General features: G+C 25.0%; 1 protein-coding gene across 1 annotated transcript; it reads left to right on the forward strand.

Annotated features, from left to right (window-relative positions):
• Window positions 1-2,448: 2,448 nt before the first annotated feature.
• On the forward strand, window positions 2,449-14,954 carry LOC142238114 (VWFA and cache domain-containing protein CG16868). Its single transcript, XM_075309664.1, has 6 exons — window positions 2,449-2,579; window positions 6,205-6,763; window positions 6,832-8,041; window positions 11,152-11,406; window positions 11,478-13,475; window positions 13,547-14,954. Exons 2-6 carry the CDS (start codon window positions 6,266-6,268, stop codon window positions 14,323-14,325), a joined length of 4,740 nt encoding a protein of 1,579 aa, XP_075165779.1. The 5' UTR covers window positions 2,449-2,579; window positions 6,205-6,265; the 3' UTR covers window positions 14,326-14,954.
• The last annotated feature ends 4,677 nt before the right edge of the window (window positions 14,955-19,631 follow it).

Below are 19,631 nucleotides of genomic sequence, written 5' to 3' on the forward strand. Positions count from 1 at the left end.
TAGACTATTTTTTGTGGGGCTACGTCAAGTCTAAAGTCTACAGAAATAAGCCAGCAACTATTCCAGCTTTGGAAGACAACATTTCCGAAGAAATTCGGGCTATTCCGGCCGAAATGCTCGAAAAAGTTGCCCAAAATTGGACTTTCCGAATGGACCACCTAAGACGCAGCCGCGGTCAACATTTAAATGTAATTATCTTCAAAAAGTAAATGTCATGGACCAATCTAACGTTTCAAATAAAGAACCGATGAGATTTTGCAAATTTTATGCGTTTTTTTAAAAAAAAGTTATCAAGCTCTTAACAAATCACCCTTTATTTATATATATATATATATATATATATTATATATATATATATATATATATATATATATATATATATATATATATATATATATATGTATATGTATATATATATATATATATATATATATATATATATATATATATATATATATATATATTATATATATATATATATATATTATATATATATATATAATATATATATATATATATATAATATATATATATATATAATATATATATATATATATATATATATATATATATTATATATATATATATATATATATATATATATATATATATATATATATATATATATATATATATATATATATATATATGTATATATATATATATATATATATATATATATATATATATATATATATATATATATATATATATATATATTTTTTTTTTTTTGTATAATGTTAAGTACTAAATTCGATTTTGCGAAAAACGAATACCATCTGCCTATTTTTTTAAGAAAGTAAAAACTTTAAAAGAAATCTTTGGAAACATATGGAAACTATGCTTTGGAATTTTCTTAAAAATGTATAATTTTATTCTGCTTTTACAGATTTTGGATTTTAGCGACTAAACTCGAACTTAATATCCACCTTAAGACCGGTACTAAGTTCGTGTTTCTTAGGTGAAAACTAAAATTTTGCACTTTTACTTTTCTTTATCACGTTCCCTGCCAGCATTTCAAAGTTCCATTTCATCCTCATCGTTACCACAGACTCGTACGTGACACCACAACAATCGCCAACTGTGATGGGGTAAACGTATCAAAAAGTACAAAATGTACATGAAAGTATTTTGCCATCACTATACAAGAGCCATTTTATATTTTGTGAAACACCAAGCAACTAGCTTACTATAATTTATTTAAATAAAAATGAAAATGAAGTGCTGAAAACATAGTTATTAAGCTTTAAAATTGTGAAAGGTATATTGGTGAACAATTTTCGACTTTCCAAATGGAATAAAGTGAGAGTTTTTCAGATATTTTTCCGGACACGCTGCCTCCATCAAGAATTAACCCTGATAGACGCTGGAGCATCAGCCGAATATAGCAGAATTGCAGCTTATAAATCAACATAACTCCTTTTTTAATGCATTATGTTCAATGTGTTTTTGTTCGTATAAATGTTCTACCTAAAAATTTTATTCACCTTAATAAACATCTAAACAATCGTATTTTACTTGACCACAATGATTGTTTTACAACTATCTTAAAATGCACTTTTTCTAATAGTTTGAAGGGGCCTTATTGGCGTTGTTCTAAATGTATCTAAAAAGGCACCTAATAATTGCACTCATGCGATACTTTTTTGTAGTAACTTGGCGTGGTATAACTTCTCAATAATGACGACACTTTTGCGGCGAGTTTTGGATATCGTATACGACTGTTTTCGACGTGGTGGGGACTTTCAGAAACGCCGCTAAATTCAAAAAAAGTTGGCAGGGCTAACATTTTTCACTGTTACTTCTTTATCAGGTTATTTGAAGAAAATAGTACTTTTCGAACATATAATTTGGATAATTTCCTTCAAGTTATATTGGATTTTTCAAAGGAAACCCGAATCTTATTGTTAATTTGTATTTACAATTTTGGTTTTCACTTTTGAACCACGAGCATAGTACCAGCCTTCAAGTTACTAACAGGAACACTCAATCAATGTCTCTTTAGTTTGTTCACTAAATGGACCGTACATACGTTGCGTAGTAAAATACGTATACGCTGTTAAAGTGATAAATATATTTTCGATTAAAAATTTTGATTTTATTCAATCTTTCTTTTATAAATAGAAAATAATTATTCAAGCTTGAGATGGTGGAACAAAAACTAGGGATATAAAGCAAGTGTTCTGCTTGTTTATTTGTAATTTAGCAAAGTATATTATGCCTTCATTTTATATTTTGTATAATACAACAATGTAAAATTTAATTATCTGTGTTTTTTTTTTATAAAATCCTTCATGCAAAAGTTGTTTAGAAAGTGACTTTAGATAACAATACCAACGTTGAAAGCCACCTTTATATAGGCAAGCATGCCAAAAAAATAATTCCCAGGTAGTGTTTGAATAGATTTTAAATTCCTACACGGCAACACTGTTTGAAATCATTTGCTATATCGTTGTTGTTATTCTGTTCAGATGTATATTTATTTTTCTACCATATAAAATTATAAAAATTGTAATAAATTGTGTGAAAACTGAAAAATAATCAATATAAATATGTTCTCAATATCCTAATAAATCGAGGTAGACAGGAATTTAACAAATTTATAAATAAAAAACCAGTGAAAATGTCATGTAAAAATGTTTTCCTACAGAAAATGTGAATATGAATGAGTGTGTATTGTGTGTTGGAGAGTGTATGCTGGCATGTATCTGAATCTGAGTGTATCTGCCCTCTTTGTTGTTTGCCGCCGTCTATAAAAAAAGATTGTAAATAAACAAAAAAAATAGACACACTGTGGGTCTTAACTGGAATGCCATAAGGAAAAAACAACAAATTATTTTAAAACCGAATGTGATATCTTTCTTTGATGTGTGTTTTGTGCATTTTGCCATTCTAAACACCTACCTACCCGCCAATGATGGGCTATAGTTTTCGTGGGGCCCCAAGAGGTGCGGAACGGAACTAAGCATAAGAAAAAAACTTGTTTTTAGCTACAACGATGGGTCAAATCGTTAAGGGATTTTTCTGCACAAAATTAAACGTTTCCTTTGTCTGAGATGTCGTTCCTTTTCGTTGACCCTTACAATATAGAAATTTGCAATTTGAGAATACTGTGTTGTTTTACAGATAAGAGTATCAATTTTGTTTTTTTTTTCTTTTTTTATTTCCAATAGACTATGACCTGACAGTCTAAGTAGTAATACAGGCATGTTAATTATCACTATTACCTCCCTAGAAATAGCAGGAAAGAATTATTTCCAATATACCTGCCATTGGCGGGAATGGAACAAATCATATTGCAATCTACGCGATTCGAAATTAACGACATCAACGAAAAACTAAAATTTTTGGACGACATCCTACTGTGTGCATTTTGTTGTTAATAAACTTGATTTAAACTAAATTGGGTTAATGCACAAACAATTAACAATTACTACTTCCAAGAATCCCGAAAAAATCGTGGAAAACCTCGAGATCCCGGGACTTTATATTTTGAAGTCCCGAGATTTATAAAAATCATTCCCGAATGACAGATCTAGTTAACACTAGGACTCTACAAAAGCGTAGAAAGGCCTATGGGGCCTTAGCCCCCTCCCGAAACATTTCAACGTCTCCCAGAAATTGAACACCTAATTGCCGTTTTCCATTGTTCATTGTTACTTCATTATAGATATTTATTATAGAATAGACCAAAAATCTTTCAAACTTTGCAAAATCAATATTTTATTTCTATAGAAAATTTCGTCAAATTTTATTTTTATAGAAAGTTTTGTCACAGTTATTTCTATAGAAAATTTTACAAAATGTTATTTTTATAGAAAATTTTACCAAAATTTTATTTCTATAGACATTTTTATCAAAATTTTATTTTTATAGGAATTTTTATCAAAATTTTATTTCTATAAAAAAAATTTGTCAAAATTTTATTTCTATAGAAAAATTTTTCAAAATTTTAGTTCTATAGAAAATTTTACCAAAATTTTGTTTCTATAGAAATTTTTATCAAAATTTTATTTCTATAAAAAAATTTTGTCAAAATTTTATTTCTATAGAAAATTTTGTCAAAAAATTATTTCTATAGAAAAAATTTGTCAAAATTTTAATTCTATAGAAAATTTTAGTTCTATAGAAAATTTTGTCACAATTTTATTTCTATAGAAAATTTTGTCAAAATTTTATTTCTATAGAAATTTTTATCAAAATTTTATTTCTAATATAAAAAAATTTTGTCAAAATTTTATTTCTATAGAGAATTTTGTCAAAAATTTATTTCTATTGAAAATTTTGTCAAAATTTTATTTCTATAAAATATTTTGTCAACATTTTATTTCTATAGATAATTTTATCAAAATTTTATTTCTATAGCAAATTTTGTTAAAATTTTATTTCTATAGCAAATTTTGTTAAAATTTTATTTCTATAGAAAATTTTGTCAAAATTTTATTTCTATAGAAAATTTTGTCAAAATTTTATTTCTATAGAAAATTTTGTCAAATTTTATTTCTATAGAAAATTTTGTCACAATTTTATTTCTATAGCAAATTTTGTTAAAATTTTATTTCTATAGCAAATTTTGTTAAAATTTTATTTCTATAGAAAATTTTGTCAAAATTTTATTTCTATAGACAATTTTGTCAAAATTTTATTTCTATAGAAAATTTTGTCAAAATTTTATTTTTTATAGAAAATTTTGTCAAAATTTTATTTCTATAACAAATTTTGTTAAAATTTTATTTCTATAGAAAATTTTGTCAAAATTTTATTTCTATAGAAAATTTTGTCAAAATATTATTTCTATAGAAAATTTTGTCAAAATTTTATTTCTATAGAAAATTTTGTCAATATTTTATTTCTAAAGAAAATTTTGTCTAAATTTTATTGCTATTGAAAATGTTGTCAAAATTTTATTTCTATAGTAAATTGTGTCAAAATTTTATTTTATCAAAATTTAATTTCTAAAGAAAATTTTGTCAAAAATTAGTTTCTACAGAAAATTTTGTCAACATTTTGTTTCTATAGAAAACTGTGTCAAATTTTTATTTCTATGGAAAATGTTGTCAAAATTTTATTTCTATAGAAAATTTAGTCAAATTTTTATTTCTATAGAAAATTTTGTCAAAATGTCATTTTATCAAAATTTTATTGTATCAAAATTTAATTTTTAAAGAAAAGTTTGTCAAAAATTAATTTCTATAGAAAATTTTGTCAAAATTTTATTTCTATAGAAAATTTTCTAAAAATTTTACTTCTATAAAAAATTTTATCAAAATTTTATTTCTATAGAAATTTTTCTCAGAATTTTATTTCTATGGAAAATTTTCTCTAAAATGTTATTTCTATAGAAAATTTTCTCAGAATTTTATTTCTATGGAAAATGTTCTCTTAAATGTTATTTCTATAGAAAATTTTCTCAGAATTTTATTTCTATGGAAAATTTTCTCTAAAATGTTATTTCTATAGAAAATTTTCTCAGAATTTTATTTCTATGGAAAATTTTCTCTAAAATGTTATTTCTATAGAAAATTTTCTCAGAATTTTATTTCTATGGAAAATTTTCTCAAAATTTGAAATTGATTTCCATAGAAATCAAAATTTGTCAAAATTTGATTTCCATAGAAAATTTTATCAACATTTTATTTCTATTTTTTAATTTTGTCATTCTACTAACTATGGCAACCGTGAATATAGCCCCTCTACCACACTATATCCGAAAGTAGACAACAATCCGATATGCTCCCATGGCAAAGTAGGATATCTTAAAAATTCTTGTTCGTGGAATTTCCGTTCACCTGGAAACGAACTCGAGAACTAAAGTCTGTCGAATCACAAATATTTTGGGTGTTCGTTAGAAAATCATAAATCATGAGAGTTCATTGCGATTTTCGAAGATTTATAGCAAACACTATACCTAAAGTTACTTTAGATTCATTCTAGACGAACGATTCGTCTCGGGACGATTTTAGGTTTCATGAACAGGCAGATATATCGCCTTCCATAAGTTAGTCTTTTTCCATAGACCATTGACTTAATTTTTGGACTTTCCCCATATAGGGCACATAAGGGGTTCTCATCCAATTTCTTAAGAAATATTTTCTTCGCCATTAAAACGGTCCCCTAAACTACCCGAATCTGGGTTTATAACCAAATTTGTTTTCTCTTCTTAATACTAAGACTAATTGTTTTCTCCCCCTCTACCAATTTCAGAAACTCTTCATTATATTGGATTAGAAAAGGTACATCTAAATGTTGCATAAACAATACAAAAATGCCAACATCTTCCAGACATTTGCTAAAATGGCTATATGTGATTCTGCAGATAATCACACTAAGTAATATACCACATAGGGTTTATACATATCAAACCACCAATTCAAATACAATACTACAACAACAAAATGTTCCTCAAACACCAACTATACAACAACAGCAACAAGGAGAGGCAAAAGTAGTGGCCGCCGCATTAAATATACCGGCAGTTAATATTGTTAAGCAAAAAGTGCCTTTACATTATGATAATGGAACTGTGGTTGTTACACCACAAATCAATCATAATGTTCTACCAGCGCCTGCCGTGGTGGCGGTATCTGCGGCCTCACAAATCCCTAATGCGGCAGGGCCACAACAGCAACAATTCCTACAGACACCGGCCAGTGTTTTCTTTACGACTTATAATAGCCAACAAAATGTTCGACAATTATTAAGGAATATGGATGAACGTTTCAAAAATATGCGTAATGTAGAAATGAGAGTGGCCACCATACAAGTAAGTTTTGGGGTAGTTGATTTGTATTATAATACAATTTTTGTTTAACGTTTGTCTTTTGTTTTTAGGAAATTTTCGATTCTATGCATTTCTCCACATCGTCGTCATTTAATTTTAATAAAAACCTTTCCGTTAATGGAGATCGTATGCCCTTGGCTCTTATAGATTTTAAATTACAACATGATTTGCATCACTTTAGTAAACGATTAGCGGAAAAACTGGAAAAAGCTTTACATATCGTTAGAGAATTAAAAGATTTCTTCCAGACCAATATAACACAGATAATGCAATTTACAGCTGAATATGAAGAGGACTTGGAAGAGGATGATGCCGAAGTGGAACCAGAATTTGATATGGAATTAAATGATATCGAACGTCCTTTGAGTCCCCATGTCAAACCCTTGTATTTGAATACATTCATACAAGCTTGTTATGATATGGATTCTTCAAGTTTCACTGAAATGCCCGAAAACTATAACAAACAACAAATACAAATACTCAATTATGATAAGACTGATTATGCACCCCTCATGAAGAACTACATAGACACCTCTTTGCTCAATGAAAATAATGAACTAACCGTGGAGGCTAATTCATATGTCAAGGAAAAAATCAAATCGCTCAAGATGTCATTGCTGAAGAATGAGAAAACTCCATGGAATATGGAAAAAATAAATATTGGAAATCATATAAAACACATTTACTTTCTGTCACGTAGTGATGATGCCAGTGATGCATTCACAAAATTCTATCATGATTCACATTTTCGTTATCTATTTACATCGGCCATATATAAGAAATATGTCTTCCTTCTGCTCGATGTTGGCTCAGCCATGAGTGGTGAACTTTTGGAATTGTCCAAAACCTACATATCAAATATTTTACAATTACTTTCGCCCAATGATCTAATATCTTTGGTTTGTGTATCGGATGAAGTTGAGAATATGCTATTATTGGATGCTTCCGACACAGATGCGGCCAACGGCTTATATTTGACGTCACGCGAGCGTAAAGAAGAAATTCTCAATTATATTAGTAGCTTATCATTAAGTCGATCATTGACAAATCATTCATTGGGTTTTGAGTATGCCTTTAAGATGTTGGCAAGATTGGAGAATGCAAGTCTCATCAATGGTCAAACTCCAATACAATTTGTGTATATAACAAGGGGACTGTTGACTAATTTTTCGGATGCCATGCATGTTTTGAATGTTGTTGCTAAAGGACAACAAATGTTGCAGTCGCCGATTGTTATCAATGCTTGTGGAGTAGTTTTGGGTAAGTTTAAAAGAAATTTATATTATAAAAAGCTTTTTTAATTTATATCAAGGTTAAAGATATTTTAAGGGATTTTATAATAAGAACCAAAATGTCAGCTTTCGACTTTTTAGAATGTGGAAAATTGGCAATTGCGAGTTATTATTGTTAATTTCATTAATTTTAGTTGTAATTATAATTATTTTCCATTTTTAGGTAATTTTAATATTAATTTTATTTGTTTTTTTTTTTAATTTTAATTATAATTATTTTACATTTTTTAAGGGATTTTATTAAGAATCAAAATCTCGGCATATCGAGTTTTTGACTTTTTAGACTTTTACATTGCGAGTTTTTAATTTCATTAATTTTATTTTTTTAGTTTTAATTATAATTATTTTACATTTTAAGGGATTTTATTTATTATTTAATTATAATTATTTTACATTTTTTAAGGGATTTTAATAAGAATCAAAAAGTCGGATTTTCGAGTTTTTGACTTGTTAAAATTTGAATAATTTGACATTGCGAGTTTTTAATCTCATTAATTTTATTTGTTTTTTAACTCTAATAATGATTATTTTACATTTTTAAGGGATTTTATTATTGATTTTATTTATTATTTGATTTTAATTATTATTTTATTTTTTTTTTTAAGGAATTTTAATAATCAAAAAGTCGGATTTTCGAGTTTTTGACTTTTTAGAATTTTGATAATTTGCGAGTTTTTAAGTTTTAACTTCATTAATTTTATTTGTTTTTTAGTTTTAATAATAAGTATTTTACATTTTTAAGGGATTTTATTATTGATTTTATTTATGGTTTAATTTTAATTATATTTATTTTAATTTTTAAATGATTTTAATAAGAATCAAAATGTCGGCTTTTCGAGTTTTTGACTTTTTAACAGTTGTAAAATTTGACATTGCGAATTTAAATAAAATCAATAATTTTATTATTGATTTAATATATTAATTGATTTTAATTATTATTTTATGTTTTTAAGGAATATTAATTATCAAAAAGTCGGATTTTTGAGTTTTTGACTTTTTAAAATTTTGATAATTTGCGAGTTTTTAATTTTTAACTTCATTAATTTTATTTGTTTTTTAGTTTTAATAATAAGTATTTTACATTTTTAAGCAATTTTATTATTGATTTTATTTATGGTTTAATTTTAATTATATTTGTTTTACTTTTTAAATGATTTTTAATAAGAATCAAAATTGACTTTTTAACAGTTGTAAAATTTGACATTATGAGTTTTTAATTTCATTAAATTTATTTTTTTACTTTTATTTATATTTATCTTAAATTTTTAAGCAATTTTAATATTAATTTTATTTATTTTTTAATTTTAATTATAATTATGTTACTTTTTTTTAATAAAAAGAAAAAAGTCGGTTTTTAGAGTTTTTGACTTTTTAGAATTTGGATAATTTGAAATTGCGAAGTTTTATCTTTAATTTCATTTATTTTATTTTTTTTTAGTTTTAATAATTATTTTAAACCTTTATGTTATTTTATTATTAATTTTATTTATTGTTTAATTTTAATTATAATTATTATACATTTTATAGGATTTTAATAAGAATCAAAATATCGGCTTTTCGAGTTTTTGACTTTTTAGAATTTGGATAATTTGACATTGCAATTTTTTTAATTTTTAATTTCATTTTTTTAATTTTTAGCTTTAATTATATTTTACATTTTTTTAAGGGATTTTAATATTAAGATTCTTTATTTCTTAATTTTAATTATAATTATTAAAAATTTATAATATATTTATTTCAATATTAATTTTATTTGTTTTTTTTTTTTGTAATTAAAATTTTAATTATTTTACATTTTTAAGGGATAAGAACAAGATAATAAGTTTCAAAGTTTAATATAATCATTTAAATTATGAGAAGCATTTTTTTAATTTATATCAAAGATAAAGCAATTTTAAGGGATATTAAAAAGAACCAAAATGTCAGCGTTTCGAGTTTTTGACTTTGTAGAATTTGGATTTTTCATTAATTTTATTTTTTAGTTTTAATTATAATTATTTTAATATTAACTTTATTTATTTTTTAATTTTAATTATAATTATAATTATAATTATAATTATTTTACATTTTTAAGGGACTTTAATAAGAATCAAAATATCGGCCTGCCAAGTTTTTGACTTTTTAGAATTTGGATAATTTGACATTGCGAGTTTTTAGTTTTAATTTCATTAATTTTATTTTTTAGTTCCAATAATTATTATTTTAAATTTTTAAGGGATTTTAATATAATTTTTTTTTTATATTTTAATTTTAATTTTAATTATAATTATTTTACATTATTAAGGGATTTTAATAAGAATCGTAATTTCGAGTTTTAGAATTTGGATAATTTATTTTTATTTTATTTTTTATTTTATTTTCTGCATGAATGTAATATAGATATTAAAAAGAGCCAAAATGTCAGCGTTTCGAGTTTTTAACTTTGTGGAATTTGGATTTTTCATTAATTTTATTTTTTAGTTTTAATTATAATTAGTTAAATATTAATTTTATTTACTTTTTAATTTTAATTATAATTATAATTATTTTACATTTTTAAGGGACTTTAATAAGAATCAAAATATCGGTCTGCCAAGTGTTTGACTTTTTAGAATTTGGATAATTTAACATTGCGAGTTTTTATTTTTAATTTCACTAATTTTATTTTTTAGTTCTAATAATTATTATTTTAAATTTTTAAGGGATTTTAATATATATTTTTTTTTTTTTTTTTTATTTTTTAATTTTAATTATAATTATTTTACATTATTAAGGTATTTTAATAAGAATCGAAATTTCGAGTTTTAGAATTTGGATAATTTATTTTTGTTTTATTTTTTATTTTATTTTCTGCATGAATGTAATATAGTCAATCAGACCCTAAGACAGTTACAATTACAATACAATAGCAGTATTACTACTAGAAAATAATTTGATATTGCAATTAATTTTTAATTTCAATAATTTTATTTATTTTTTTTTTAGTTGTATTTGTAATTATTTTACATTTTTGAGGAATTTTCTAATTTACAAATTTTCGGATTTACAAATATTAAAATTTTAAATACTCAAGATTAAATTTTTCCAAATTTTTTCCAGATGAAAAACGCATTATGTACGAGAGACAATTTTTAACGGATATAACATCACAAAATTATACCAAATATGATATCGATGTTAAAGACTGGTATAAATCCGATTATCAATTAAATGGAAAATTATTTTTCCTTACCAAAATGCAACAGGACACAATTATACAATCGGCTACGGCAATATTTCAAAAGGATTTTCAAGATGGTAAAATAATAAAAACCTGGCAAGTACATCCACCAATTGTGGATGCCACAAGTAGAGGTAAGTGATAAAATAGATTCACTCATTAAAAACAAAATCATATTTATTCCATATATATTTTTTACATTTAGATACCATAGTCTCGATAACACATGCAGTCTATCCATTTGGTGTTGTGGGTGTAAATCTCTACCTGTCCGATTTAATAGAAGATGTCCACAGTTATCACTATCAACAACAACAGTTTACACTTAACAATCAACAAGATAACTCATATGCTTTTTTGATTGAAACCAGCGGCAATACCCTAACACATCCAGCTTTTCCAAGGCCCATAACACAAAATCAAACTCCCTTTCCTGTAGACATACAATATCTGGAAAATTCTACCAATTTCGCTTATATACGGCAAAAAATGTTAACGCAAGAAAATGGCAATGAAACAACCACAATATTTCTAACCAAGAATCGTAAACAAGAAAAATACATACGTTCCTATCAATGGCATAATATATTGCGTTTTTATGTCTTGTGCATGGTGAATACGAGAAAAGCAGAAGAGGTGAAAAATATGTCCACGAGTTCGGATACAAAACTAAACCTATTATTACCAGCCGCGTTGCCATTGACTTTGAAACATTATGCTTCGAAAAACAATATTCCCATGTATACCCATTCAGAGGATTATGAACAATATTTTACTACCATTGACTTGATATATCATCGCCTGGATTTATTGCCGGCCAGAGGATCTAGTAATTTATGTCGGTATTTTCGTCAAATATCTACAATGGATGCGGCCACTTTATTCTTAAGTTCTTTGGCATTTGAATCGCCTTTTACATTCCTTCACAACAATCGTTTGAGTTCTTCACAGAGCCAATTGAGAACTATATCGGAAAGCATTATAGCCTATTTGAAAGATTCCACGGGACTCTTGGCGAATCCAGGTCTAAGGCCTCAAATACGCCAGGAAGTTAATGCTCTCTACACAGCAATACAGCATCTTAAAAAAAGACATCAAGATGCTCGAGGATCGTTGAAAAACTTTATTATACGCCGTTACATAGCATCGGTAAATGGCGTTTTGCAAGTTTATCCTGGTTGTTTGCTAAGCAATAGTTTTGATCCCTCACAAAGAACCTGGTATCGCAAAGCTATACAAAATCCAGGAAAAATTGTAACCACAGAGCCGTATTTGGATGCCGCCGGTGCTGGTTATATTATAACTATAGCCCATACGATATTTGAGGGTAAATCAAATGCCTTACATTCCATAGAGAGGGATCAGCCAGTGGCTATAGTTGCAATGGATGTACCCTATTCATATCTATACAGAATGATTTTAGAGACCACACCTTTGTGTCAAATGCACAATATTAAATGTTTGCTTTTCGAAAATGAAGGCTATTTAGTGGCCCATCCATCGATGATGGAAGCCAAAACGGCAATACGTAATCAACGCAGGCCCCACGAGCATTTAACCCACAAGGAGTCATATTTGGCCAATGACATACTAAATCACAAGACTCTAGTGCGTAAATTGGCATGTGCAAATTATCAAAATCGTACTTTGCAAAGATACTACACCTTCAATACCTCCCTCACTGAGATACTTACAAATGTGGTGCATGGCGAGAGGACAAAATATGCCATAGCTCTCATAAAGGGATCCAATATTTTTGCTGCAGTCCTCAATTCAACATGTGATGGAGGTGCATTTTGCCCCTGCAGCACTATCGATCGACAATGTTTGAATTGCAAACGTATGGATCAATCGGATTGTGAGTGCCCATGCGAATGTCCCATGCCCGTAACAAGTGTTGCCGATTATGCATCGTCCCTGGGATATGATGAGGAAGAAGGTTCAACCAATTTCTCATATATAAATATAACAAAACAATATCCCTACTGTGAGCCGCCCTATGAGATTTATATTCCAGATCCTCAAATATTTCTGACACATGCTCAAAGTATGGAACTGCCGACATGTGTGAATATAAATTGTGATAGTTATGCCAATCAGCGTGAATGTTTGGGTGTTATGGGTTGTGAATGGTGTCAACAAGATGTGGATGGTAATGGATTTGCAGCGGCATTTTGTAGTGCTCAATCATCATGTTATAATGGTAAGTCGAATGAGATATCCTGAAATTTTTTAGGAGATTTAAATGTTTTTTTTTTTTTTCAAATTGTTAAGGAGTTCTTGCCAGCCCCTCACCATACGGCGAATTGTATGATGATGATCTTTTGGTGGCTCATGGATATAATCCAGCAATTAAACCCAGCAATTATTCAGCATTTGGACCTGTTGGTGGGGCAATTGTTGTCTTGGCCATAGTCATTGGTTTTGCCATTTATTGTTATCGCCACAATGTGGATAGCTCCTCCCAGGAACATTTCTATATGGATTCCATGCAAGAGGAAAACTATGGTTTACCTTTATCCCGTTTCAATTTCGATGATTGCCAGGCCCATGATGATCCTCCGGGGGGAGGAACAAGTGGTGGTTATGATCATACAGCAGCCCAACGTAGTCTTATGAATGCTGCTGATATTTCACCATACCACATGAGCACCGGCAGTAGTTATCGTCGTCCTCCCAATGGTGAATCTGATCATGGTTATTCAACTATGACTCCCCATGAAGATTCATCCGACCACCAATGCTTTACATTGGCCGAACCCCTATTGCTCAATGATAAGCGTCATAGTAAATCCGATACAATGTCCATATCAACATCCATATCTTCGCCCACTAATCGACAGCAGCAATCATCGCATTATGGGTTTTCAAACAAGGATTCCCGCTATAATATAACATCACCTAAAAAATATCATTCCCCTAGTAGGGGTGTCTACGAGCCAACTACAATGCCATTGCAAACATCACTAGCAAATGATGATGTTCCTGGGGCCACGCATCTCATATTAGCTCCTGTCACTGTACATAGACATATGGAAACAACCGAATCATAGCCTTAAGTTTATAGCTCTATTTTTTTCACTTACTGTTTTTGTCGCGCCATGTCGTCTTTGTTAATATGTAATTTTTGTCTTAAATCTATATTAAGAAAAAAAAAACAAACTATTCCACCAACAACTTACACTTGATTGCCAATATTAGTTTTTAAGTTAAAATCAACCAATTTTAGTTTTAGGCAAAACGTTTTTTCTATAGTTTAACTATAAAGAAAAAGAGTTTGAGTTGAGCGACTAAGAATTTCCAAAACAAAAAAAAGGGAAATCGAAAAATTTTGTTTACTAACTAAAACTTATGCATTTAAATGCTTCGAAAATATGTTTTTATTGTAAGAAGATTGTTTTTAATAAGTATTATATTTTAATAAATATTCGGATACAGTTAATACCCTAAATAGTAAACGGGAGTTGAGTGAAACGAGAGGAACCTTATAATTAATCCCTCCCCAATTTACAGTCTGCCCCCCTTGTCCATTTTAATTATATTAAATAATATGTACTTATTTAAAAGTATTATTGCTTTACCCATAACATAAAATCAAAATAACTAAACATTTTGTATACTATTGCGTTAATTTAAGAAGAAAAAAAAAACACCATTAAATAAAACTTAATAACAATCTTAATTATTTTTCATCATAAAAGAAAATTATCCAAAATATTTTGTTTTGTTGGTCGAAAAATAATGTTTGAGGGGTAAATGGGCCTTCGCTATTGGGCTCTTCTTGGATGTTGGAGATTCAAACAGAATGCAAATTTCTAAAAAAGAGCAAATGGAATGGTTTATTCCAAAATTTTATTTCTATAGAAAATTTTGTCAAAAATTTATTTCTATAGAAAATTTTGTCAACAATTTATTTCTAAAGAAAATTTTGTCAAAAAATTATTTCTATAGAAAATTTTGTCAACAATTTATTTCTAAAGAAAATTTTGTCAAAAATTTATTTCTATAGAAAATTTTGTCAAAATTTTATTGCTATCGAAAAGCTTATTCCTATAGAAAATTTTGTCACAATTTTATTTTTATAGAAAATGTTTTCAAAATTTTATTTTAATAGAATTTTCTTTTCAAAATTTTATTTCTATAGAAAAATATGTCAAAATTTTATTTCTATAGAAAATTTTGTCAAAATTTTATTTCCATAGGAAATTTTATTTCTATAGAAAATTTTATTTCTATAGAAAATTTTGTCAAAATTTTATTTCTATAAAAATATTTGTCAAAATTTTATTTCTACAGAAAATTTTGGCAAACTTTTATTTCTATAGAGAATTGTGTCAAAATTTTATTTCTATAGAGAATTTTGTCAAAATTTTTTTCTATAGAAATTTTTGTCAAAATTTTATTTCTACAGAAAATGTTTGGCAAACTTTTATTTCTATAGGGAATTGTGTCAAAGTTTTATTTCTATAGAAAATGTTGTCAAAATTTTATTTCTATAAGAAATTTGTCAAAATTTTATTTCTATAAAAAGTTTGTCAAAATTTTATTTCTATAGAAAATTTTGTCAAAATTTTATTTCTACAGAAAATTTTGTTAAAATTTTATTTCTATAGAGAATTTTGTCAAAGTTTTATTTCTTAAAAAATTTTGTCAAAATTTTATTTCTATAAAAACTGTTGTCCAAATTTTATTTCTATAGAAAATTTGGTCAAAATATTATTTCTATAGGAAATGTTGTCGCAATTTTATTTTTATAGACAATTTTGTCACAATTTTACTTTTACAGAAAATTTTGTCAAAATTTTATTTCTATGGAAAATGTTGTCAAAGTTTTTTTCTCAGAAAATGTTGTCAAAATTTTATTTCTATAAAAACTGTTGTCTACATTTTATTTCTATAGAAAATTTTGTCAAAATATTATTTCTATAAAACATTTATTGCTATAGAAAATTTTATTTCTATAGAAATTGTTGTCAAAATTTTATTTCTATAGAAAATTTTGTCAAAATTTTACTTTAAAATTTTTTTCAAGATGGTATTTTTATAGATTTTTTTTTTTTCAAAATTTTATTTCTATAGGAAATTTTGGCAAAATTTTTTTTCTATAGAAATTTTTGTCAATATTTTATTTCTATAGAAAATTTTGTCAAAATTTTATTTTTATAGAAAAAAAATTTGTCAAAATTTTATTTCGATAGATTTTTATTTTTTTTCACAATTGTATTTTTTTTTTTCAAAATTGTATTTTTATAGATTTTTTTTGTTTCAAAATTTTATTCCTATAGAAAATTTTGTCAAAATTTTATTGCTATAGAAAATTTTGTCAAAATTTTATTTCTATGGAAAATTTTGTCAAAATTTTATTTCTATAGAAAATTTTGTCACATTTTTATTTCTATAGAAGATTTTGTCAAAATTTTATTTCTATAGAAAATTTTGTCAAAATTTTATTTCTATAGAAAATTTTGTCAAAATTTTATTTCTATAAGAATTTTGTCAAAAATTTATTTCTATAAAAATTTTGTCAAAATTTTATTTCGATAGAAAATTTTGTCAAAATTTTATTTCTATAGAAAATTTTGTTAAAATTTTATTACTATAGAGAATTTTGTCAAAGTTTTATTTCTTAGAAAATTTTGTCAAAATTTTATTTCTATAAAAACTGTTGTCCAAATGTTATTTCTATAGAAAATGTTGTCGCAATTTTATTTTTATAGAAAATTTTGTCACAATTTTATTTTTATAGAAAATTTTGTCAAAATTTTATTTCGATAAAAAATGTCAAAATTTTATTTCTACAGAAAATTTTGTCAAAATTTCATTTCTATAGAAAATGTTGTCCACATTTTATTTCTATAGAAAATTTTGTCAAAATATTATTTCTATAAAAAATTTATTGCTATAGAAAATTTTATTTCTATAGAAATTTTTCTCAAAATTTTATTTCTATAGAAAATTTTGTCAAAATTTTATTTTTAAATTTTTTTCAAAATTGTATTTTTATAGATTTTTTTTCAAAATTTTATTTCTATAGGAAATTTTGGCAAAATTTTATTTCTATAGAATTTTTTGTCAAAATTTTATTTCTATAGAAAATTTTGTCAAAATTTTATTTTTATAGAAAAATTTGTCAAAATTTTATTTCTATAGAATTTTTTTTCAAAATTGTATTTTTATAGATTTTTTTTCAAAATTTTATTCCTATAGAAAATTTTGTCAAAATTTTATTGCTATAGAAAATTTTGTCAAAATTTTATTTCTATGGAAAATTTTGTCAAAATTTTATTTCTATAGAAAATTTTGTCAAAATTTTATTTCTATAGAAAATTTTGTAAAAATTTTATTTCTATAGAAAATTTTGTCAATTTTATTGCTATCGAAAATTTTGTCAATTTTATTGCTATAGATAATTTTGTCAAAATTTTATTTCTATAGAAAATGTTGTCAAAATTTTATTTCTATAGAAAATTTTGTCAAAATTTTATTTCTATAGAAAATTTTGTCAATTTTATTGCTATAGATAATTTTGTCAAAATTTTATTTCTATAGAAATTTTTGTCAAAATTTTATTTCTATAGAAAAATTTGTCAAAATTTTATTTCTATAGAAAATTTTGTCAAAATTTTATTTCTATAGAAATTTTTGTCAAAATTTTATTTCTATAGAAAAATTTGTCAAAATTTTATTTCTATAGAAAATTTTGTCAAAATTTTATTTCTATAGAAAATTTTGTGAAATTTTATTTCTATAGAAAATTTTGTCAATTTTATTGCTATAAAAACTGTTGTCCAAATTTTATTTCTATAGAAAAATATTATCAAAATATTATTTCTACAGGAAATGTTGTCCCATTTTTTTTATAGACAATTTTGTCACAATTTTATTTTTATAGAAAATTTTGTCAAAATTTTATTTCTATGGAAAATGTTGTCAAAGTTTTTTTCTTAGAAAATGTTGTCAAAATTTTATTTCTATAAAAACTGTTATCCACATTTTATTTCTATAGAAAATTTTGTCAAAATATTATTTCTATAAAAAATTTATTGCTATAGAAAATTTTATTTCTATAGAAATTGTTGTCAAAATTTTATTTCTATAGAAAATTTTGTCAAAATTTTATTTTTAATTTTTTTTTTTCAAAATTGTATTTTTATAGATTTTGTTTTCAAAATTTTATTTCTATAGGAAATTTTGGCAAAATTTTATTTCTATAGAAATTTTTGTCAAAATTTTATTTCTATAGAAAATTTTGTCAAAATTTTATTTCTATAGAAAATTTTGTCAAAATTTTATTTTTATAGAAAAATTTGTCAAAATTTTATTTCTATAGAATTTTTTTTTTCAAAATTGTATTTTTATAGATTTTTTTTTCAAAATTTTATTCCTATAGAAAATTTTGTCAAAATTTTATTGCTATAGAAAATTTTGTCAAAATTTTATTTCTATGGAAAATTTTGTCAAAATTTTATTTCTATAGAAAATTTTGTCAAAATTTTATTTCTATAGAAAATTTTGTCAAATTTTTATTTCTATAGAAAATTTTGTGAAAATTTTATTTCTATAGAAAATTTTGTCAAAATTTTATTTCTATAGAAAATTTTGTCAAAATTTTATTTCTATAGAAAATTTTTTCAAAAATTTATTTCTATAGGAAATTTTTTCAAAAATTTATTTCTATAGAAAATTTTGTCAAAATTTCATTTCTATAGAAAATTTTGTCAAAATTTTATTTCTATAGAAAATTTTTTCAAAATTTTATTTCTATAGAAAATTTTTTCAAAAATTTATTTCTATAGGAAATTTTGTCAAAATTCCTATAGAAAATTTTGTCAAAATTTTATTTCTATAGAAAATTTTGTCAAAATTTCATTTCTATAGAACATTTTGTCAAAATGTTATCTCTATGGAAAATATTGTCAAAATTTTATTTCTATTGGAAATTTTGTCAAAATTTCATTTCTATAGAAAATTTTGTCAAAATTTTATTTCTAATTTTGCTATTTCAGTATAGAAAAATGTTTGCTTTTGAACTATCGGATTACAGTGACCACACAAAGGCTTTTTAGTAAGCATTCTTACTGTTCCCAGCAAAAAAAGCGTCGCCAAAAAAGTTATGAAAATGTTCTTTTTGGATCCGGAAGTGGTGCAAAATTGACGCAGTAGCGATGAATTTAACATGGGCTTGTAATAGGACGGAAGTTCTCCATTTCAACAGCCGTTGCACAGAATTTGCATCACTTCTTTAGGTGTGATCCGAATTCAATGTTTTGGATGTAAATTAAAAAATTCTGTGATATTATGTCAAATAAATAATTTTTGTAATTTTTTATAATTTTTAATGGATTCTAACGCTTGTCGG

The sequence above is a fragment of the Haematobia irritans genome, chromosome 5, assembly GCF_050003625.1.
Source record: "Haematobia irritans isolate KBUSLIRL chromosome 5, ASM5000362v1, whole genome shotgun sequence".
NCBI classification, from domain to species: Eukaryota; Metazoa; Arthropoda; class Insecta; order Diptera; family Muscidae; genus Haematobia; species Haematobia irritans.